General features: G+C 45.7%; 1 protein-coding gene across 2 annotated transcripts in view; it reads right to left on the bottom strand.

Annotated features, from left to right (window-relative positions):
• The window catches only part of PANK4 (pantothenate kinase 4 (inactive)), a 445,012-nt gene that overhangs the window by 250,206 nt on the left and 171,085 nt on the right, over nucleotides 1-23,721 (bottom strand). For both annotated transcript variants that reach the window (XM_085609230.1, XM_085609233.1), the window contains exons 4-7: nucleotides 10,964-11,147; nucleotides 9,769-9,861; nucleotides 8,422-8,575; nucleotides 787-968 (exon numbers count right to left, since the gene is read on the bottom strand). In XM_085609230.1, the coding sequence (XP_085465356.1) occupies nucleotides 787-968; nucleotides 8,422-8,575; nucleotides 9,769-9,861; nucleotides 10,964-11,147 (613 nt within the window). The remainder of the gene's footprint in view (nucleotides 1-786; nucleotides 969-8,421; nucleotides 8,576-9,768; nucleotides 9,862-10,963; nucleotides 11,148-23,721) is intronic.

The following is a 23,721-nucleotide window of genomic DNA, read 5'->3' as shown; positions in this document are numbered from 1 at the left end:
TGAAACAGATAGCAACTGTGCCTCAAGGAGAAGGTCTCACAGGTGATGGATAAAAGGACAACAAGGAGCTGTGGTTCCTGGAGTGCGATTCATAAACAGTTGAAAGTAGATAAGGGTCCTGAACAGCCAAAAAGCTTTTCCATATGATTCACCTAGGAATACATTTGTGAAAGTCTTGCAGTCAGACTTACTTTAGCATATTATGTGTCTAGATCTCTAGCTGGCCTTTTGAAGATACCAACCTTAAAATGATAGCCTCCTAGCACCACTTTTTTTTGTTTTTTTTTTTTAACTACAGTATGTCCACCGGCCATTCTTTCATTGGTTACAACAACAAGGAGACGGATGGAATGCTTGAATTAATCGAAGGCCGCTGGATAGTCTCTTAGGGCCGCATTCCAGTTCACTGTTTTTCGCCCACCATGCCACTCTGGTCAGCCTTCTACCGACCCTGCTCCTCATGGGAACAGTTTATCCAGAACTATCAGGCAAGGTCCCATCCATTTGGGACTACCAGCAACCCTAGATCAGTTTCACCCTAATTAAGGTCTCATCAGCCGGGCATAGATTGAGTCCTATGGCCCAATTCTACAATTGGTAGAAAGTAATCAACGTGGTTGCTGGTTAAAAGAAATGTGGTCTTTCTCAACCAGTTATTTAAAAATTTGTTTACCCATGTCAATATAAGGACTAGCAAGAACATTTAGTGAAAAATACAAACTTCTTCTACAAGTGGAACTTATCAAGCTGCATTTACTGTAGGCAGTTAGCAATCGCAGTTATTACCTTGGAAAAGAAGTTAATGCTGTAGGTGATGGTGTGCATGGTGACAGGGTGTCCTCGGATGAAGAAACCCCCGAAGTACACCTGGGCCAGGTTGTGCTGTTTGGCGTAGAGACAAGCTAGCTGTCCGATGTCGTTGCTAATCATGTGCAGTAAACTTTTCGCCATGTCTTCTTTGGAGAACTCTAAACAGAATGTGAACAAAAACAACAATCTCTCTTCACAACGCAGCATACCCTGGAACAAGACAAAAGACCAAGTGTTTTACTTTTTTCCGGTAGGGCACACGACCCAAGTATCTTGTTGAATACTGGTTAAACAGCTCGGGGTGTTAAGGAGTCGCTGCAACAACAATCAGTCTAACCTGTAGGGGGCAGTCTTTGTATAATAATCTTTAAGAGGCGCATAAACCGAGCTCAGCAATTGGCATTGATAAAGTGTTTCTCAGTCTTTGGTGCACTGTCCATATGGCTTGAAAGGAACATGCTACTAACCAGTATGCATCTGTTCTTGGCATGTAGAGCTGTAGATTCGTATACTGTTGAGTAGATCGCCATCTGGTGTTGGGCTCGGATATTTGCACTTTGTTTTTGTCTTGGAAGAAGTCTTTTGTAGTCACGAGATAGGTGACTCCTCCTTAGGACGATAGTGCGCATGGGCATCGACTCCATCTCCAGATTGTTTTGCCATGTAGGGTTAGGATGGAGTTAGAAAGAAATAGAAAAGATGTCCATGTGTAATGTATCTAAATAAGTTAACACTGAAACAGATAGCGGTATCCGGGGAGGCTGGTGGGCGTATACGAAACTACAGCTCTATATATGCCAAGAACAGATGCATACTGGTAAGTAGCATTTTCCGTTCGAGGCATATGAGCTGTAGATCGTATACGGTTGCATAGACTGTACAGCAGTTACCTCCTTAGCGGTGGCTACCTGTATCTGTTGCAGTGGTTTGAAAAAGTGTTCTTACTACAGCCTGGCCCACACTAGATGGTTGCTTTGCTTGCACATCTACACAATAGTGCTTTGTGAAAGTGTGCGGTGTTGACCATGTTGCTGCTTTACAAATATAGTCTATGGGAATGTTTCCCAGGAATGCCATAGAAGCCCCTAGTTTGCGAGTGGAATGGGCCCTAGGGGGAATGGATAATGTACACTTTGCTTTTTGGTAGCATATTTGGATTCATTTAACAATCCACCTGGCAATTCCTGCTTTTGAGATAGGATTGCCTTTATGGGGTGGTGAATAAAGCTACAAAAAGATGTTTAGTTTTTCTGAAAGTTTTTGGTCGTTCAATGTAATAAAGGAGAGCTCTTTTGACGTGGAGGGTATGAAGAGCTCGTACTGCTACTGAGTCTGGTTGAGGGGAAAAAGACTGGCAGCTCACCAGACTGGTTAAGGTGGAAAGCAGAAACTACTTTTGGCAAAAATTTAGGGTTTGTCCTAAGAACCACTTTGTTGTGATGTATTTGCAAAAATGGTTCTTGTATGGATAATGCCTGGGGCTCACTAACTCGTCAGAGAGATGTGATTGCTACAAGGAAAGCTACTTTCCATGTGAGAAATTGTAACCCACATTTATGTAGAGGTACAAATGAGGCACCCATAAGTCTGGTAAGGACAATGTTTAGGTTCCACTATGGAGAGGGTGGAACTCTGGGAGGAATTATCCTTTTAACACCTTCCATGAATGCTTTGATGGCAGGTACTTTAAGCAGTGACAGATGTCTGTTTTGTAGGTAAGCGGCTATGGCAGCAAGATGTAATCGTATAGATGTGTATGCCGGATTACATTTTTCTAGATGCAAGAGGTAACAAATAATGTTTTGGATTAAAGCATCCAGTGGATTGATTGTGCTGTTATTACAGTAGATAACAAATCTTTTCCATTTAGCCGCATAGCATGCTCTAGTGGTGGGACGTCTAGCCTCTTTTATGATATCCACGCAGTTTGAGGGAAGGTTTAGGTAGCTGAACTCTAAGACTTCAGATGGCTAGGTTCAATTGAGCCAGATCTGGATGCCTTATCTCTTCATGGTTCTGTGTGAGAAGCTTTGGGGAAAGGTGTAACTTTTGATGTGGAACTACTAAGAGTTCTAGCAGGGTCATGAACCATGGTTGCCGGGCCCATGTTGGAGCAACTAAGATCATTGTGAGAGACAGTTTGAGCTTGCGCACCAGTAATCGAATGAGCGGGAGAGGCGGAAAAGCGTACGCAAATCTGCCTGATAAGTTCATCCATATTGCATTGCCTTTGAACAATAGGTGTGGATACCTGGAGGCGAAGCTTGGGCATTTGCGTTTAAATGTGTGGCAAACAGATCTATGTCTGGGTGGCCCCACATTTGAAAGAAAGGATGAAGAACCTGTGGATGAAGTTCACATTCATAGATTTGCTGTTGTTGTAGACTGAGCAGATCCGCAATTTGATTGTGTTCCCCTAGAAGATGTTCTGCTAGAAGGTATATTTTTTGAGGAAATGCCCACCTCCATATACTTTGCAATAGGCGTGAAAGCTGCAGAGAATGTGTCCTCCCCTGTTTTTGTATATAATACATTCTCATATTGTCCGTACGGACAAGGATAGCTTTGTGTACGAGATGTATCTGGAATGCTTTTGATGCCAGAAAAATAGCCAGTAATTCGAGGCGATTGATGTGGAGCATTTTTTATTGATGGGTTCACATACCCTGAATGGTATAGTTTAGGAGATGAGCTCCCCAGTCGGTGAGTGATGAGTCTGTTGTGAGCACTATCTGTGGGACCGGGTCAAGGAACGGCCACTCCTTGGAAAGGTTTTGTGTGTTCCACCAGTGCAGAGAGCGATGTGTGCGGCTGTCTACCAACAACTGATCTGTAAGTTGACCTTGAGCTTGGTTCCACTAATGTTCCAAACATTCCTGTAATGGATGCATTTGGAGTCTTGCATGAGGTACTATTAAAATGCAAGAGGCCATCATCCCTAGTAGTTGCATAAACACTCGAACTGGTACTGAGTGATGAGGTTGAAGCTTTGATGCATGGTGGCTATCATGACTGGATTAGAGTATGCAAGGCCTTTTGAAGTATCTATTGTGGCGCCTAGATACTGCTGTGTGGAGTGGAGAAGTGTGGCTCAATGATTAGAGCGGCAGACCCTGATGCAGAGGTCTAGCCCGGGACCAGGGTTCAATTCCCCGCCTTGGCGGGTCTTGGGCTCAAAAATTCCACGGACCTGATAATTCTCGCCTCGGTGCCATTCCAATCATGGAGTCCCACTCTGCAACTCTGGGCAATAGCTTGCTTAATCTCCACAACGGCCCCCACAACGCTAAGGATGCCTGGCCTCCACCTTGGGGGTGCCCAGGAGTGGACGCCTCACAGGGAAAGCCAGGATGGGTTCCACAGCGGTATTCGTACAAGCGCCTTGAGACCCTTGCGGGTGAGTAGTGCGCTATACAAGTATCAATTTACTGTGTGTGGGATGATTGAAGATGTGACTTGGTGAGGTTTATTGTGAATCCTAAGTCATGGAGTAGCTGTATTGTTTTGTGTGTGACTTGGCTTTGACAAGCCAGTTGTCGAGTTAGGGAAACACATGAATGTGTTGTCTTCGCATGTTAGCTGCTACTACAGCGAGGCATTTTGTGAAAACCCTGGGTGCTGTAGTTACTCCGAAGGGGAGTATTTTGAATTAGTAGTGCAGTCTGTCCACTACAAACCATAAATATTGCCTGTGAGCAGGGTGAATAGGAATGTGGAAGTAGGCGTCCTTGAGATCTACAGTGGCAAGGAAATCGCCTTGTTGGAGCAATGGTAGGACCTGTTGGAGAGTGACCATGTGAAAGTGGTCGGATTGTATGTTCAGGTTCAACGGTCGGAGGTCTAGTATTGGCCTGAGAGTACTGTCCTTTTTTGGGATGAGAAAGTAAAGGGAGTAAACCCCCATGCCTTGGTGTATGGGAACCGGTTCTACTGCGTGCTTTTGCAAGAGAGAGAACCTCTTGTTGTAGAAGCGTCAAATGTTCTGTGGACATGGGACGTTGCTCGAGTGGTATGTGGGGAGGAGTAGAGGTGAGTTCCAGGCAATAACCATACTGGAGAATTTGTCTCACCAACCTGTCTGTGGTGATGGAGTTCAGACAGGTAGGAACTGTGATAGTCTTCCCCCGACTGGAGTGGAATGTGGCGGAAGAAGTGGAGGGAAGTCACTGTTTTGTGCTAGGGGAGGTGCAGGTGTTATTACCGCGGCCTCGTCTTTTGTTGTTATTCCCTCTGTACCCCCTCAAAAATATCCTTTATCAGAGGAAGTTTGAGTGGGGTTGTTGTAAGAAGAAGACATGTTGTCGGTGGCAGTGGTTTTGGAGGCACCCCTATAAAAGGAGCGACGAAAGGAGCCTCCGTTTATTGGTAACTCTAAGGCCCCAATGGACTTAGCTGTTTCTGTATCTTTTTTCATCTTCTCCAAAGATGTGTCTACAGTAGGCCCAAATAAATGTTCTTGATCAAAGGGTTGATTGAGAATCCGAAACTGTACTTCTTGTTTGAACCCCGATATATGGAGCCATGCATGCCTGCGCAATAATACGCTTGTGTTAACGGCACGGGATGCTGTGTCTGCTGCATCCAGAGCACATTTAATAGAGGTGTTTGTGATAAGCTTTCCCTCTTGTATGAGGTCATTAGCTTTTGCCTTATTTTGGTCTGGGAGATGTTGCATCAGTGTCTCAAATTCATCATAATGTGCCCGGTCAAATCTGGCCAGCAAAGCTTGCAAGTTGGCAATGCGCCAGTAATTTGCCACGTGTGACGCAACCCGTTTACCAGATGCGTCCAGTAGTTTAGATTCTTTATCTAGCGGAGGGGCATCACCTGTTTGAGAGTTTGCCCGCTTACGGGCATTGGACACAACGAGGGAATCTAAGGGCAGTTGACCCTTAATATAAGCGGGATCATTTGGAGCTGCCTTATATTTTTTTATCCACCCTGGGGTTGAGAACTCTAGCCCTGACAGGGTCTTTAAACACATCAGGGGCATGTTTAGTGATACCTTTTAACATAGGTAAAATACTGGTGGACTTTTGTGATTGTGTAAAAGTCTCCACTAAAAATCTTCCTCCAAAGGGTCTGAGTGTAATTGTTTGTACACCATGATATTTGGCAGCCCTGTCTATAAGTTGCGCAAACCCTGTGTTGTCGTCAGGAGGGGATAATTTAGAGGGGTATGAGTCAGGCTCAGGTATGTCTGGGATATTACCATAATCATCCCAGGGGTCAGGTGGGATAGTGTTGATGTCGTCGTCATCGTCCCCTTGTGGGTCTAAATCCCCAACCCCATCCCCACCCCCCAATGTCATCCTCATCATCTTGTGGTGCAGGTGAGGAAGGAAGTTAAGGAGAGAGTGGTATAGTTGGAAGAAGTGGAAGTGCTGGGGGGGGGGAGGAGGGTCTGAGAGGTGAAGCTGCAATGTGCTTCTTTTTTAAGGGTATTGGAGGTACCTCTGAGGTGTCCAATTTCCTTTTTTAGGTAGTATGGCTGTTATATAACCGGTACCAGGGTCAACATAGAGGGTTTTCTGTTTTGGAACCGGTGAATCTGGTAGAAACAATTCTTCGGAGCTTTTGCCTTTTTTCGGAGCCGGCGATTTGGGCTCCGAGCAGTGCTTCGATTTAGTCTCTGTTGCTTTAGGAGGGGTCTTGGCCTCCTTATGCTGGAGTGTAATTTTCGACTCCGAAAGTTTCTTCGGCTCTGAAGATGCCCGGGGCTTTTACTGTGCCGAGGGATTTTCCTCCGTGTGTTTCGGTGCTGAGGGGTTCGGCGTCAAAGCTGTTTTCGGTGCCGAGGGATCAGGGCGTGGCATGCCGTCTGGTTTTGCTTTTTGCTTTGGTGCCGGGGAGGGTGTCTCGTACGCGGTTGGCTTGGTCCCAAACCGCTTGAAGGCTTTTCTTTTGCCTTCAGAGCCGGGCCCGAGGGCGGGGCATCTGAAGCATTATCTCGGTGTCGACCTGAGCCAGAAGTCACAGGTGTTACCAGAGCCTGGTCTTGTGTTTTAGATGGGGCAGGGGCGTCGAGGTTAGTACTCGCGATCCGTTGCCCCGGAGTAACCGTCTGATCATCGGCATCGGAGTCGTCTTCCCTGGAGACGCTGATGTCTTCATCCTCCGGTTGTTGTGGTTCTGGGACCTCGGCGTCGAAGATGTCGTCGGGCGCCGTGGCAGCTGATCGAGACATTAGGGGACGTCGAGCTCGGGAACACGTATGGTGTTCTTAGATCGAAATTAAGCACAGGCCCACAGTCTTTGTCCTAGTGTTCTGGGGAGAGGTAAAGGTTACAGACCACGTTGGAGATCCGTGTGTGGAAATTTAGCACCACACAGGGGGCATTTTTTAAATGGAGTTCTTTCCATTGACTGCAGGGCCTGATGGCGCAGATGGGCCCAACGGCCCGCGTGAACAACCGGAACCAAAGTTTTTCGATTAAATTCACGGATGTACGTCGAAGGGGAACGCAATCAAAACAATACCATCGAGCGGTGAGGGATTGCGCGGTAAAGGGGGATCGAGTAGGACACCGATCCGGAGCGCAGCAATTCACATCCAAACCTGATGGCGGAAATAAACAATCTGGAGATGGAGTCGATGCCCATGCGCACTATCGTCCTAAGGAGGAGTCACCTATCTCGTGACTAAAAAAGACTTCTTCCAAGACAAAAATAAAGTGCAAACATCCGAGCCCAACACCAGATGGTGATCTATGCAACAGTATACGATCTACAGCTCCTATGCCTAGAACATAATGGTTTTGTACAAGGAATAGAGAAATATAGATGTGGCGACAGCTTCTTAGTGAAGATCATTGAATCTAGCGGACCAGTAATGGAGGGCTGCACAATGACACATTTTAATTATAAGTAACCTAAGAATGTGCATACGAACACCATTCAAAGTCAATAGGAGTACACTATATCATGAGTAATAATTGGAAAAAATGAAATAATTTACTAGATGGGGGTCTAGATCAAATTTCAGCACAAAAAATATGCTGTTTTTCCCTTTACTTTTCTAATTGTGGTATATTGTTTGTCAACAGTGCATTTTCTGTTTAGTTTACATAGAGCAAATGTTTGTTGGGATTAGAACATGCTTTCTTTCCAATATACAAAATTCAGGCATGTGCAAGAGTTTTCTTCTGTGATAAATGTAATGAAAAACAGAACCAATTACACAAGTTACCAATGCACGCTGCCATCAGGCAGAGAGGGCATACTTCTATTTACCAAAACTGTCTCATAATAGGTAGGACTATAATCGAGCAAACACTTTTTCTCAGCCTATTGTAGTCAACAATCGTCCAAAGAGACAGTATTTAAACTCTCATTCAGTTCCAATCACGTGCAAAGAGGGCGCTTCACCAATCTCTACAATACACAGACTCGGCCTTCTCGAACACTGCCATTAGATTCCTTCAACCACAAACGATTGCAACATCTCTTTAACGCACGAACAAATATAAATTGCACGGCTTTAATTCACTAGAAAATAGGACAAATCGATAAACAGTGCTGAATGCGATATTATGAAGCGAGGAGCTAATGTGATTGACTGCGAAGCTAAGCCAGTGGAAAGAACTGGGTTAATCTGTTCTGTGCATGTACCTTTATCGGCTGTGGAAGATTTCCCAAAGCTGCTTGCGATGAGGTCTCCCGTTAATCCCAGCACTTGGTCAGCCCCGCCATAGATATCTTTAACTAGCATGTCCACGTTGGTGTGCTGTCCTTTCGAGGCCAGCTGCAACAATTCGTCGAACCTCTGCAGGAAGAGAACAGGGATGAAAAGACCTTAAAAGCTGTAGCTTCGAATCTGGGCAAAACAACTGGTTTTAAGCAGAATAAGCATTTGAAAATGTCTTCATATCCAGTACTTTATATGGGCCGGTACTGTCTGGTACGGAGTACCGGCACTTTTTTTTGAGGAAGAGAGTACCGGTACTTCAAGAGAAATGCAATACCTTTAGTTGGAGAGTACCGACACTTCTCGTTAACAAGCAGGTACTTTGGTACAGAGTACCTGCACCTTTATTTTTCCATTTCAAGCACTGCATATGCTCTGCCATGCTGGTAAGTATCAGGCAAGTTTACACCAACCAAACGCATCAATATCTGGGGCTTTTCCAGATCTGCTTCTCTATACACACTCCCTATTGTTTTTTTCCAGTTTCCTTCTCAAACATTTGCTGCAGGGTTTCTAGTAAACTGACTCTTCCCAATCGCCATGTTGACGATCCATTGGTCCATCTTCCCACATTTACATACAAATGCCAAAAATGCATTATTAAAGGAGTGGTTAAAAAGGAACCGTACGAATGTGCATAGAGGGGACTTGTGAACATTCCCAACTGTAGAGATGGAAATGTCAAGAAATGAGAAACATTCACCTGCTAAGATTGATTAATACACTATGCACTGTCATGCTAAGGAAACCTGTAATACTTCGACTGAAATGTATGAATACTAATGTTTGTGATCACTTCAAGTTGAAATTAATAAAGAAATCTTTAAAAAAAAAATAAAGGCACAGTACAAAAAGGGCCGTCAATACAGCTGTTCTTTTTTTTTTATACCAGACTTCAGTCTTTTTATAAGTTCCTCACCCGAGGCAACACTAGTTTAGTCATTCGGGAGACTACTAAATGACTGTCAAAGTTAGGAAAGGCACGCACAGGTCACATTATAAATTATATGAATACAGTCATAAGCACACAGGGTCTCATATCACATAAGGCATTGAATACACACACCACAACCATAAAAGTGTACACCAATGGTATGGTACACACCAAGCACAAATCAGTATAATATACACGATGCAAACCACCTACCTGTATGGGCACATTCTATTAACAAGCATACCTGTCAAAATTGAGCGAAATTCCTATAAATGCATTGTGATCATAACAAATGGTTTAATAACATTCATAAGGCCTCTTCTATATATAGGATTACCTTTGTTTGAGTTAGCAAAGCGCCGAGGCCCCAGAAGGTGCCTCCCCCAATGGAGCTTCCTCCAATTCGTTCAAATTTGTCCTCTGTTTCAACCTAACGAGAAATAAATACAAATTATAAAGATAGAATTAGCATGTGTGATTCCTATTCACTCTCAACACGGCTTCATTGTGTCATGTTTCTAGAAGTTTTATAGTATGACTCTGGTATTTATATCGCTTCGTGGGACTGTGGGAATCTGGGCTGGATTTTTGCAAAGTCCTGGGATTTTTCAATGACCAGTGTTTGGTGATGGTTCATATTGATGCAGTGGAATGACTGCTGGGTTTGATATGACCAGGATCATTTTTGTGGCCTTGTTTATGCAGAAAGTGCATAAGCAACATGACTTCTCCACATCAGCTTTACTTTCGGTAAAGGAAATAATGGAGGCGTATTTCTAAAATTCAAAAAGTGTGTTCTTCATTTTTTTTTAGGTCGAGCCTCGGCAGCGCATGCGCTGCTCTGCGAGGCATGCTATATTCAGGTAGGGACTTTAAGCTCCACCCACTCTCCGCATATATTTTTAATTTGGCTTGCGTCATTGTTCACTGTGGCTGTTCATTGGTCAATAGGCTTAGTAGTCCCTTCTTAATTCCGTCGTGCCTAATTTTTTAACTTCCCATGGCGATACCCCCCGGTTACGTGAGTTGTTACTCGATAGGCTTAAATTACAGCCTCCAAGCACTATTTTCTAAAATAGATTTGTCTTGCATGCTATTGCAGGCAGGACACACTCTCCTAGCGCTTTTAAAAAACATTTTATAGCACGGGTGCCGAACGCATTTGGAATGCAATAGGTTTTGCGTTTGCAAGAGTTTAAGCTATTGGCATTGTAATTCACAATGCCTTTTATTTATCCATTTTAAAAACACAAAAATAAAAGGGATGGTCATTTACGATGCCAGTACCTCAAACTCTTGTAAATGCAAGACCCATTGCATTACAAATGCTTGTTTGAATTGTTGACATTACAAGAAAATAGATCGGAGAGCATGCTAATGGAGTCCATCAGATAAAGTCAAACCTGATCAGTGGTCCCTCCAAATTGAGGGTAAAGAAACTGTCTCCGATTGATTATACAGAAAGTTCCCACAGGCATTCAAAAATAAATATTTAATACTAAATCAATCTAGATTCACGCATAAAGATGTACCTTCACTATGGACACCCCGGACCCAATATTGACTAGTAAGTAAGGGAAGATATGAGGATGCGTGTTCTGGAAGCGGAATTCAGGATCGCTGTGCTTGAGGTAGATGAACGCCTCATGGGGAATGTTCTTCAGTACAAAGTTACAGCCTTTGATGAGACACGTCATTTCATCTTCTTTATCAACTCTGAAAGGGAAAGAGACAGACGCACTTCCTATTAGTGACCCGCTCCTGCCTCCAACAGACTGTCAAAAGAAAGCAGCACCAGACAAGAAGTTTAGAAAGGTCACAAGTAAGTTGGGGAAACATCTTTTACAACTAAGCCTGATTAGGAGTTTGGCAAGCCATTGACCGCCATACTCACAGTGGTACAGCGATGGCAGTGTGCACCGGCGGTCCGACTGCCGTATTAAAACTTTGGCAGTCGGACCGCTATGGGACAGCCACAACCGCCGGGGATCCACGATCTCTCGACAGTGGCATGGCGGTCTGGGGCAACAATATGTTGCCGGTGTCGTTGCGGCACTGGCAAACACTTTACAACTTCCTAGCCCTCTGCATTTTTTATGGCGGTGAGCCGGTCGTGAAAAGTGTGGTGGTCAGGAATGTAAGGGGGCCCTGCAGGGCCCGCTGGTGCCCCTGTGTATGAGGGGTGACATTTTGCGCCTCCCTGTGTGCATGCACCTCTGTTCCTGCACAGCATCGATTGCACAGTCCACGTCGTGCAGGAATTGGCTTTAGAGCTCCCTTGGCGCTGCAGTTCTAATGCTCATATATGGACATTAGAAGTGTACCGCAGTGGGACCGCCAATGCACCACCCGCCAGACCAAGAGGAAACACGTAATCTGGCAGGTGGCGGTCGACTTTGGCGGTGTGGGAGCAGGGCAGCGGCGGCACGCTCCCTCACCTCCTAAGTCGTAATTATTCCCTAAGTCTTTGCCATGCATTGCCTTTACCAAGCATGACTTTACTTTCCACGTACGTTTTTGTACCTTTACCACCCAAGGTAAGTATAGTTAAGGTAAATAAATACAATTTTGAGAATGCCATAGGTAGAGGTATAGGGTGGTAAGGGCATATTTAGGATTTGGGGTTGGGTAGGGGTATTGTGTCGCAAGGGTATGTTTTAAGCTTTAGAAGTGGGTGGGAACAACTGGTGGTAAAGGAAATAATAAATGGGAGCCTGTGGTCCCCCCCCACAAAAGACAGACAATAAAATTAACGTAAAATGACATCTATATTAAAAAATGTGCATATATATGTATATATGGTGTGACTGGAAGAACGGGAGTGCTTGAGCCACTCCAAATACTGCTCATATTTTCAAAATTCAAAAACATTTTATATCTAGGTATTCACAACAAAAACCTCATTGGTACTTATTTGTCTGGTAGTAATAACAAGCATTGGCAAAGCCAATAGGTTTGTTTTCTTTTAGATGCATTACCATTATTGTGTGATACATCTTTGATGAAAGCTCACGGAGAGGAAACTAAATACTGCTTAAGTGGTACTATGGGAAGCACAGGAATTCACCTTGAATGTCTGAAGCCACGCCCTCATTTGTCTAGATCACGGCCCTTGGAAAAGGTTCCTAGTGACCTTACGCCATGCACTTTTTAGGCCCCCCCCCCATACACACACACTTTCATGCCACCTAAGGCCCTAAACAAAGCAATGTACCACAGAAGAGAATCTGGATAAAAAGCACGGTACATTCCAAACCTTGCCTTCTGCACATCACATTTTACACTTCATTAAATAACCTCATAACTTCAGATGTGACCTCGGAAGACGTAAAACCCCTCCCTTTCCTTTCACCCATGAAGCACGTGAATTCAGTGGACATGGACTAAAAATGCATGATGTGGACACTGGCCACGATCTGGCTGTTTGTCCAGGGCATGGACGCTAAAACTGCAGATTCGGCCCATTCGAAGTAGGCTCCACCTGGGGTGAAATGCTCGGCTAATCCCATTTGTTTCAACATGCATAACTTTACATTCCTTCAGTTCGACTTCACTCCAAGTCAGGGGTTTAAGTGCGATGAAAAACATGGGGGCGGATCTCTAAAAGGGGTGTGGTCGATGTAGTTAAGGACGTGGCTCAAAACATTTAAGCTAAAAATCTATGCTTAGCATAATGTGCCACCCTACTAGTATTTTGCCTCTTCTGTCGTATCCAGATATATAATACTGCAAGGAAAATTGCACCTGCAACAAGCCAGGCCCAGGACTATTGGCTTTGTCAATGGGCGTTAGTTGGATAAGATAATTAAGCAACAACTACGGCTTCGTTGTATATAATATTGAAAATGCTTCAGTTCTGAAATGATGAGACTATGAGATAACTATAACGAGTCTCTTTGATGTTACATCACAGGCAGTGAAGTGTGGTCCTGTGTTGAAAAGAGACACTGGTAAGTTTGAGTAACTTTTATTACTCTTGATGGAAAGCCACCAACTCCAGCTGCTGGCCTGTCAGTTCTCCTGGTAACAACTGTCTCACACGAGACGCTACCATGGAGATGGAACAGCCAAGCTCATGCAGCTCCTTGAATCATTACAACACATCCCCCTTACAGGGAAAACAGAAGAAAAGAAAAGAAAAATGAAATAGAAGAGAAGAGACAAAAAGAGAAGGCAGGAGAAGAAGAAAAGTGCAGAGTCATAACATGGTACCAAAACAGTTCAAATACATCACAAGAGAAATAAATACATTTCATAGTCTTCATAATGCTTAGGAGGACAATGAGACCTTGGAGAAAGGCCAGGAGAACGGAAGCTCGAAGGGGAACCAGACTTGGACAAACTTGGACCTGGTGAGACATCTGGGCATGAAGAACATTTGGGCTTGTCACCTTGGAACTGCACAAGACGAAACATGCTCCACTTACCACCATTATGAACTGTAACTACATTCTTATAGACAGAAGTAATGACAAACGGGCCCATAAATTCAGTGACCTCCTTCCTATGCCACCGCGGTCTCTTAATAAGTACCCACTCATCAACTTTCCATGTTGTGGCTTTGGTCGATTTCTTAAAATCAAACCTCTCCTTGTACCTATTTTGGTAGGATTTGATCTTAGCACCCACCTCCTCCTTATCCAAAATAGGACCTTCAATTAGAGGTAGCCACCCTGGATTCAGTTTGGAAAATGCAACCCTCCCTAGCAACACTTGGAAAGGAGATTTTTGCAGAATGGTATTGATGGCAGTGCGATGTGCCCACCAAGTGTCTCTTAAGACACACTTGAGAGTAACTTTCATCTCAATTGCTCTCTGCACACATGCCTTGACTACTCTGTTCATGCGCTCCGCAAGCCCATTGGCTAAGGGTGCATACAGTGCAGTTCTCTGGTGGATGATGCCATAGTCTCTCAAAAAATCTTTAATCTCCTGAGAGATGAACTGCACTCCATAGTCTGTGATGAGGAACCTGGAAATGCCCTCACTAGCAAATTCATCCTTGAGAAAGTCAATAACCACCCTGGTACTGACAGAACTCACGCATTTGGTGGAGATCCACTTGGATGAGTAATCCACCAAAAGAATTACAAATCTGTCTGAGGGATTTAGCATCTCAAAAGGGCCCATGAGGTCCAAACCAAGCTTGACCCAAGGTTCACGCAGGACCTCAACAGGTGACAGTGGAGCAGTGCTGGTGACTCGGGATTTGTCACTGGAGGCACACTGACAGCACTCTTTAACTACCTTTTCAACTTGGCTATCCATTTTCGGCCACCAATACCTTTCACAGAGACGTAACTTAGTGAGATTTCTTCCTAGGTGTCCTTCATGAGCCAGGTTTATGAGCTTTGGCTAAAGGGCATCAGGCGACACCACGCATAAGTTGGCCCTGACAAAGGGTAAGTTAATTTCTGATGGACCAGAAAGGCAATAGGTCAGAGTCCAGTTTTTTGTTGTCAGGCCAACCCTTGATGACAAAACGTGTTACAACAGGAAGCAACGGATCTTCCAGCAAAGCTTGTTCCCACTACAATTCTTGAATGGCAGGCTCCTTGAACCAACAAACATTAACAGTAGCAACACTCAATAGGCAGTCTTGATAAGCAATCTGCGGCGTTGTTGGCAGAACCAGGGAGATATTGTACATGAAAATTGTACTCTTCCAGCCCTTTACTCCAACGTTTAATTCTTGGAGTAAGTCTCTCACTCTCCACACAAGAGAACACCTGAATCAAAGGGCGATGGTCTGATCTTACTGAGAAAGGAATGCCCCACAAGTAAAACTTAAAATGCTTTATCTCACATACTATAGCCAAGGCTTCCCTCTCGATGTACGAATACTATTGCTCAGGTTTCTTCAACGCTCTAGAGGCGAATGCAACAACTTTCTCCTCACCACCATCAATCTTGAAAAGCACCGCCCCAAGGCCACATAAGCTAGCATCGTTTGTCAGGAAGGTTTTCCTTTTGGAGTCAAAGTGACCTAGGGTGGGCATCTCGCCTATTGCTTCCTTGATGGCATTAAAGGCTACAACACACTCTGGTGACCAGGCAAAGTGCGTTCCTTTCCTCAGGAGAGCTCTGATGGGTTTGACAGTGGGAGCGAAACCTTGAACAAATTTGGAATAAAACTCGGCGAGGCCAAGGAGAGACCTCACCTGCTCTTTATCTGTTGGGGAAGGGGCATCAACAATACTCTTTCCCAGATCCAGTTTCGGTTGGATGCCCTCCCCAGATTTAACGTGTCCCAAATAGGTGACAGAAAAACCACTAATCCTACACTTTAGACGATTCACAGTTAAACCTTTGTCAGCTAACCTGTGCAGAGTAACTCTCAAAATACTGTCCTGTTCAGAGTCATCCTTCCCATAAACTAAGATGTCCTGGAAGAACATGATGTTATGGATGTCGCCCAGGATCATTTTCAAAATGCGCTTGTAGGAAGGTGGAATCTGACTTCATGGTTGCCCCCACTTTATTCCTGGTGTTTGGATGGATTTTGACTAGTCTGGCTGGGATCCTGCTATCCAGGACCCCAGCCTATCTGCTTACTCCCTTAAATGACATGGTGTGCATACTAGATGCAGTAGTGATTGGATACCGTGGTACCTTATGAGCCCCTAGTATATGATACCTTAGGTACCAAGGGCATAGGTACTTCACAGGCCTACCAGGGGCTGAAGCATGTATTATGCCACCCCTGGGAAGCAGACTAAATCGGACACCACAGGCCTGCTACTGCAGCCTGGGTGAGGTAGTGTTAGCACTCCTCACTGAGGTATAGGTTCCTATATCTCACCATACACACACATATAAACCTATCAGTCACCCCTAAGGCAGGCCCCATCAATCCTGAAGGCAGGGTGCTTGGTTTACAATGTGAGGGGGTGCCTCTGCATGAGCAGGACCCCTCTGCAGCTGGCAGAGTCTATTCTCTGTGGCTGTTTGTGGATGCGGTTAAACGATATACTCTTAAGTGCATTATAACCTCCCGGTAAATGCTAACTTTGGAATGAATGCATCAAAACATGTGTTTGGTGTCAAACAACTTGGAATCATATGATCCCACCCTTCTAGAGGGGACGACATGTACCCACTGTGGAAACACGGTAGAAATCTGAAAGAGCCCTGGCATCACAAAATGGATGCCACCAGCACAGACACTGGGCTGCCCTCCTGCTGCTGACTGAAACGCGCAGTGGAGGAGGCCCAACAATATGCATCCTGTCACAGGGAGGTGTCACCACCTTCCAGACAGGATTTAGTGTATTGGGGCTGGGTGGGGGCACTCCTAGAGTGCTTTGAAGTCCTGCACTGGGGGAGCAGTAGGCTCCTCTGTGCATATACCAGCTCAAACAGGTTCAGGTGTTGAAAATTGAAATAACGATGTGAGTAAGCATTCACTAAAGACATGAATTCCCCTTATATGACCGAGTTTCTCCCGTTATGTTGACCAAAGTCTGGACTCCATTTTGTATTGTCATGCCTCCACGTGCGTAGCACGAGAAGAGTCCTATCTTCGTGTCAGTTGCTCTTGTAATCTGCCTAGTAACAGTCTATAAATAGTCCCTTTGTCCGTCTGGCGCATGCCCAGACTTGACCACATCTGTTATCAGTTAGTCCTTGCTTGACCATGTTTTCGCGGGCTCAGGAAATTAGTTACTCCGCCCACATATTGATTCTGTATCGAAAATGACCATAAAAGGTAATACTCTTTGCCTCATGTTGTATCCACCCACTTATGAGCCCCTCTGTTGTGTATAAAAGGGGACCGTGTACGCAAGTTCTTTGTGCTACCCTATGCAATACTGAAGAGTGTTGTATGGGTTGTAGGACCACCCTTAAGGGTTAATAAACTTTGTCTTTGTACTTTGCAGTTTCCGTGCCAACTTCCTTGTAGATTTCATTTGCAGGAGAGCGAACCCTTGTGTCCTGCTGGCCTAGCTGGGGCCTATACTCATCAATTGGCGCCCGTCACTGGGGCTCATCGGCGACTCGGATGCTCGAAGGACTGGTCGTGACGAAGGTGAGGAATTTGGCCGGGGATGTGATCACTGCCAGAGGCACTTTAGTCCTGGCATCCCGAGGTTTTCTTCCTCCCCTTCCGAGCTGACCATCTGGGTGGCGCCGGTCCTCGACTGAGACCTCTTCTGTCGGTCCTGCCGTGACAGCCGTTTGGGCGAATTTTGGAGCTTGGCAGTTGGAATCTGGACACTCTTGATTGGTAAGAACCGCTGTACGGTACTTGCTCCGAGTTTTTGAAGCCGGGTTTGGCTATTTGAGTTTGATTTGTGATGACCGGTCATATCTTGTATTGATTATTGTGAGAATATATGCGTTGCAACACATATAGGCAGGTAATGTGGAGATATTTCTCCGAAGTTGTGTAAATTTGAACGGCACAACGTTTAAGTGCCATTTTTGATAATACTGCATATTTTGCATTATTTTTGAGCATGCCTGCTTTTAGCGCACTCCGTAAGTGGTGCTGCTGCTTTGGAAACCGGTTAAACCTCGAGGAATCTGCTCCAGCTCCCCCAGAGGGGACTCCTAATAGGGATATGTATGTGAAGCATGGTCTTTCCTCTATAATGTACAGCACAGTATGGAGGAAATACACCAAGAAGGATCCTGAGTTACGATGGCCTTTGTATGGATCATTTGATATGCGTAAGATTGAGTATGTGGAACAGTGTATGTGTAAACGGCGTGCGCGGCAAGACATGTTTGAATGTGTGCGATTATGGGTGAAGGAAGTGCGTGAGCGAGAGAAACGTGAGAAAGCGCTGTTTGATAAAGAGCAACGGAAGAATGATCATGTGCGAGCACAGGAAGCGAAGCGTCGGGAGGCAAGAGAACAGACGGAGAGACAAGAGAAAGAGCGTAGGCTGTAAGTCTCGGGTCAATATGCTGTCCGTCAGCCACTTTATCCTGTCCTTACTAATCTTGACGATGATTTTTATTTACTAGATCGCTCTCCGCCCCCTTATGTTGGCGCGTCTGCCCCGAGGCCACAGGATTCTGGATCGGCGTCGGGTAAGGTAGACACGCGGTCCATGTTATCGGTTGACCGCATGGGTGAGCTTCGGCAAGTTTCCTTTCGTGCACTTAAGGGCAAGTTATCCCTCGCTGAATTGTTGGACTCTTGGGAAACGTGGCAGGATAGAGAGAAGTTGTATTTTTTGGGACACTTTTCTGATGAAGTGATTTCTGTTTTTCGGAAATATTCGGCAGTTTTTGAGCCTGATGATGTAGTATTAGATGCTAAAGCATTGCGTAATGGTGTTTTTTCTCCCTCTAAGGCGCCTGATGCGGCTCGACGGCTGTTTGCATTGCGGGAAGCGGCGAGTGACCTTAAAGAGAGAGCGCGCCTAAAAGCAGAGGAGGAAAAGCAGTCGGATTTACGTGTCGGTGATGACCAATCATCTAACTCCCACTCAGATAAGAGCGACATAGTGCATGCTAAACCAATGCGAGAGGCGGCACCTTTGTATGTTCCTCCTAAAGGAGCGGGAACTAGTGCGGATATTACCTCCGCTGATGCTAAGGGATATTTTGTGTACAATTGGGTTTATACTCCCTGGCATAGGGCTGATGTTATGGCGTTAAAGAATGCATTGCCTGATCCCCGCAAGAATCCAGCGGCCTTTTACCAAGAAGTCGAGGGGGCCTTGAATTCTTGTACTATGACCTTAGCAGATATAGATCTGTTCTTTGGGCTTATTTTACCACCGGATATGTGGCGATCCGTACGGAAGGTGGACGATGCTGCCGCTTTTAAGGCTCGGTGGTCTGAACTTGAGGATGAGGATAGGGAGAGGAAGCCCGCGCAGAAACCGCCTCAGATTATCCTAGATCTCCCCGCTGCTATTTTGACCAAGTTAAAAACAATCATTCCCCCTAAAAAGATTAACTGAAATATGTTAGCTTCGTGTAAACAGAAAGTTGATGAATCAGTTGCAGATTTCTTTACGCGCTTTGAGGAGACATTTCATGATTTTAGTGGTCAGTCACTTACGGATGATACGGGTCGACACCTTTTTGCTGATAAATATGTGGCGAATTTATTACCGGCAATAGCAGCCCGCCTAAAAGCGAGTGAAAGTTCTTGGTCCACCGCGTCTCCGACAGCCCTCCTGACTATAGCTCAGTATTATGAGCGTCAGGAGCAAGAAGCGAAGGGGCAGGAGGAGAAGAAGTTGAAAGATTTAAAAACGAAGGTGATGTTAGCGCAAGTGTATGGTCCGCCTCGTCGGGGTGTCAATAGAGGTAGGGGAGGATCTTATGGTCCTCCTTTGGGCCGATCTGATTTGAATAGGAATCAATGTGCGTATTGTAAACAATCGGGACACTGGGCCAGAGATTGCCCGGCGTTGTATGCATCGCGTCAGGGGCATAATCAGGGTGGACCGAGAGGTAGAGGGGGTTTTTCGAATTTTAGAGGGAATTCTAATGATCACGCTCGTTTTGAACCTACCGGGCAGCAACGAGATAGACCTAATGTCTTTGATCGACAGAACCAGTACCAAGTGTCAGGGACTGACCGCTCTGGGTACCATGATTCACAGCATGCATAGGAATGCGTTGGATGGGGGTTAGAATCAGTTGAGGTGCAGGTTGATCAGAAGGGTCCTTATGTATCAGCGAAGGTTTTGGGTTCTACTGATCAGTTCCTAGTGGATACAGGAGCGACTCGTAGCGCGCTGTCTAAACAATTGGTTCCGAGGGCTCCCCCATCTGGCTTAATGGTTACATCGGTAGGGTTTGACGGTACGCTCTCCCGAAGCCCTCTTTCTCGACCCCTCCCATTCCAGGTTGACTCCTTTTCTGCACCCTGTCCGTTTCTGCTTGCCCCGAACACGCCGGACAACATTATGGGTCTTGATATGCTCAAGCACTTCAGAGCTACGATCCGCTGCTCCCCCGCTGGTGTGCGTGTGATATTAAATGATAATCACCCTCTGTCTGAACGGATGTGTGTGGTTGCAGAGGATACCGTGTTAGCAACTCTCCCCCGTACTTTGTGGGCCATTTCGGATACCGATGTAGGACAGATGGTGATTCCGCCTGTCCATATTAGTGTCAAGGAGGGGGCGGTGTTACCACGCCTCCCGCAGTATCGTATTTCCCAGGAGGGGGAGGAGGCCCTTATACAGATTGTGCAGGATTTGATTAAGGTGGGAGTAGTGGAGGAAGTTCCCTACAACGTCTGTAACAGCCCAATTTTGCCCATCTTGAAGAAGGATACGGATGCCAAAGTTTATCGGTTTATAATTGATTTAAGGGAGGTGAACTAGATCGTGATACCTCAGTATCCAGTGGTTTCTGATATCACGACGCTGCTCACTTTGGTCCCGCCAACGGCGACCACGTTTTCGGTTATTGATTTGAAAAATGCTTTCTTTTCGATTCCTATTCATCCCGATAGCCGATACCTTTTTGGTTTCACTCTGAATAACAGGTCTTATCGCTTTTGTAGAGTTCCTCAGGGCTACACAGAAAGCCCTAGCATTTACAGTCAAGCCTTGAAAAGACAATTGGACTCCTTTGTTTTGCCCGAGGGAGTCGCCCTCATACAATATGTCGATGACATCTTGTTGGCGGCGGACACTCCGGAGCTGTGTGAGAAAAGCACGTTATCCTTGCTTTTCTTTTTGGCATCTCACAATCACAAAGTGTCGAGGAAAAAATTGCAGTTCTGTAGACCAAAGGTGACTTATCTGGGTCACCTTTTGTCTAAGGAGGGGCGTGCACTCACACCAGATCGTATTCAAGTAATTTTGGACACGCCAGTGCCTTCCACGCAGAAGGACGTGCGTGCATTTTTGGGTCTTGTTTCTTTTTGTAGGCAATGGATATTAGGGTTTTCACACATAGCCAAGCCATTGTTAGCCCTTTTGACAAAAGACACACCTATTCCGCTTCCTTGGTCAAATGAGTGTGACACTGCCTTCCAGCAATTGCGACAGGCCCTTTGTTCAGCACCAGTGTTAGGGACCCCTGATTATACAAAACCCTTTTCGCTGTATGTGCATGAGAAAGATGGATGTGCATTATCAGTTTTAGTGCAGATGCATGGCGACAAGCAGCGCCCTTGTGCGTATTTTTCAGCTGTACTTGATCCTGTTGCCCGAGCATTGCCTGGTTGTTTTCGCTCGGTTGCGGCGACAGCTGTGTCAATACGCCAAAGCGAGGGAATTGTGTTATCTCATAAGCTGTTGGTATTAGTCCCCCATGCTGTTGATGCCCTGCTTAATCAGACAAAGACGCAGCATTTGACCAGTGCCCGTTTAACGGGATATGAGCTGACGCTTTTGGCTCCTCATATTACGTTAAAGAGGTGTGTAACGTTAAACCCGGCTACATTGTTGCCGTTCCCGGAAGCTCAGTCTGAGGCACGGAAAGCACATGATTGTATTCTTGTGACTGAGGAACAGACAAAGGGTCGTATTGATCTCCAAGATACGCCCTTTCCAGATGTAGATGGAGAATTGTGGGTGGATGGATCATGCCTGAAGCTACCAGATGGTACGACTTCAGCAGCGTATGCAATTACCACACTGCAGACAATAGTGGAGACAGCACGCATACCACAGAAATCAGCTCAAGCAGCGGAACTGATAGCATTAACACGAGCATGTGAGCTCAGCACAGGATTGTGTGTGAATGTTTATACAGATAGCCGCTATGCTTTCGGAGTAGCGCACGATTTCGGCCTACTCTGGAAGGAGAGAGGGTTTCTAACGTCGCATGGAGTACAAATAATGCATGGAGAGTTAGTTCACAACCTTTTGACTGCATTGACATATCCGAGGAAAATTGCTATCATTAAATGTAGTGCCCATAAGAAAGTGGTTGATAAAGTCGGAGAAGGGAATGCTTTGGCAGACCGGGTGGCACGGGAGACTGCGATGCAGCCCGGTGCTACTGCCATGTATGTAGTAAAGTCGCAGGTAGAGAGATGGCACGATGCGAAAAGAGAGGTGCTGGAGATACAGAGGACCGCTTCTGACAAAGAACGGGAGCAATGGTCCAATGACGGAGAATTGGATGATGAGGGTTGTTGGAGAAATAAGCAGATGGATAGATGGAAGCTACCCACAGCTTTTGTACAACCTATGGTTCAGATGGCACATGGGCTAGCACATGTTGGAGCTTCCGCAATTGTAAAATTGCTTACTCAAGTCTGGGAGCATCCAGAGATTGCTAGCACGGCAAAGAGGGTAGTGCAGACCTGCATGATTTGCCTAAGGTACAACCCAGGAAAGGGTACTCGAACTCCAGCGGGAGGATTTGCGACACCTGCTGCACCCTTTGAGGTTTTGCAGATGGATTACATCCAGCTTGAGCGCTGTAACAATTTGAAGTATGTTCTAGTAGTGGTATGTGCCTTTAGTAAATGGGTCGAGGCATACCCTACGAAAGATAATACTGCAATGACTACCGCCAAGATGCTATTGAAGGAGTTCTTCCCCCGATATGGTGTTTGTAGACTGCTGTGGAGTGATAACGGACCCCACTTTATAGCGGATGTTATAAAGTATGTTCTGAAGGGTCTGGGCATCACCCAGAAGTTCCACGCAGTGTTTCACCCTCAATCTGCAGGACTGGTCGAGAAGTATAATGGTACACTGAAGCTCAAGATCGCTAAGATCCAAGCTTCGACTTCTTTGACTTGGCCAGATGCTTTACCGCTGGCATTATTGTCAATTAGATCGATACCGCACTCTCGAACTGGTCTTACACCGTACGAGATTGTTTTTGGACGCCCAATGAATATTTGGGGTCCACCACGACCTAAGGCTGTGTATGATGTACCTTGTGTAATGATGAATGATTATCTGGCACAGTTAACGGATAACTTGGTTTCTATTCATCAACAGGTCCGGGAGGCGCTCCCTGATCGGTCCACCGGTGAAGGTCACAGTCTCCGACCTGGAGACTATGTTATGGTGAAGATTTCTGAAAGGACGAACAGCTTGGAGCCGAGATGGGTTGGTCCTGAGCAAGTCCTACTTGCAACGAGGACGGCTGTGCGGGTTTCCAACCGAAATAATTGGATCCATTCCCTGCACTGTCGCAAAGTGCCGCCCGGATTGGTGGAGCCTGCTGTATTGACCGACCATCGAGAAATTCTGACTGCAGAGAAAGGCCGTGCTGTGGAACCGAACGACACTAAGGAGCTCTTTCCGGACCACGTGATTCCTGGAGGAAGGCGATATCATCTCAGACCAAGGAAGTGAATTCTTCAGTTCCAGGACACGTTGTCAGAACGGCCCTTGGGTTA

The sequence above is a fragment of the Triturus cristatus genome, chromosome 1_2 (genome assembly GCF_964204655.1).
Source record: "Triturus cristatus chromosome 1_2, aTriCri1.1, whole genome shotgun sequence".
NCBI lineage: Eukaryota > Metazoa > Chordata > Amphibia > Caudata > Salamandridae > Triturus > Triturus cristatus.
The sequence above is the reverse complement of the archived record's forward strand: the minus strand, read 5'-3'. Positions and strand labels throughout refer to the sequence as shown.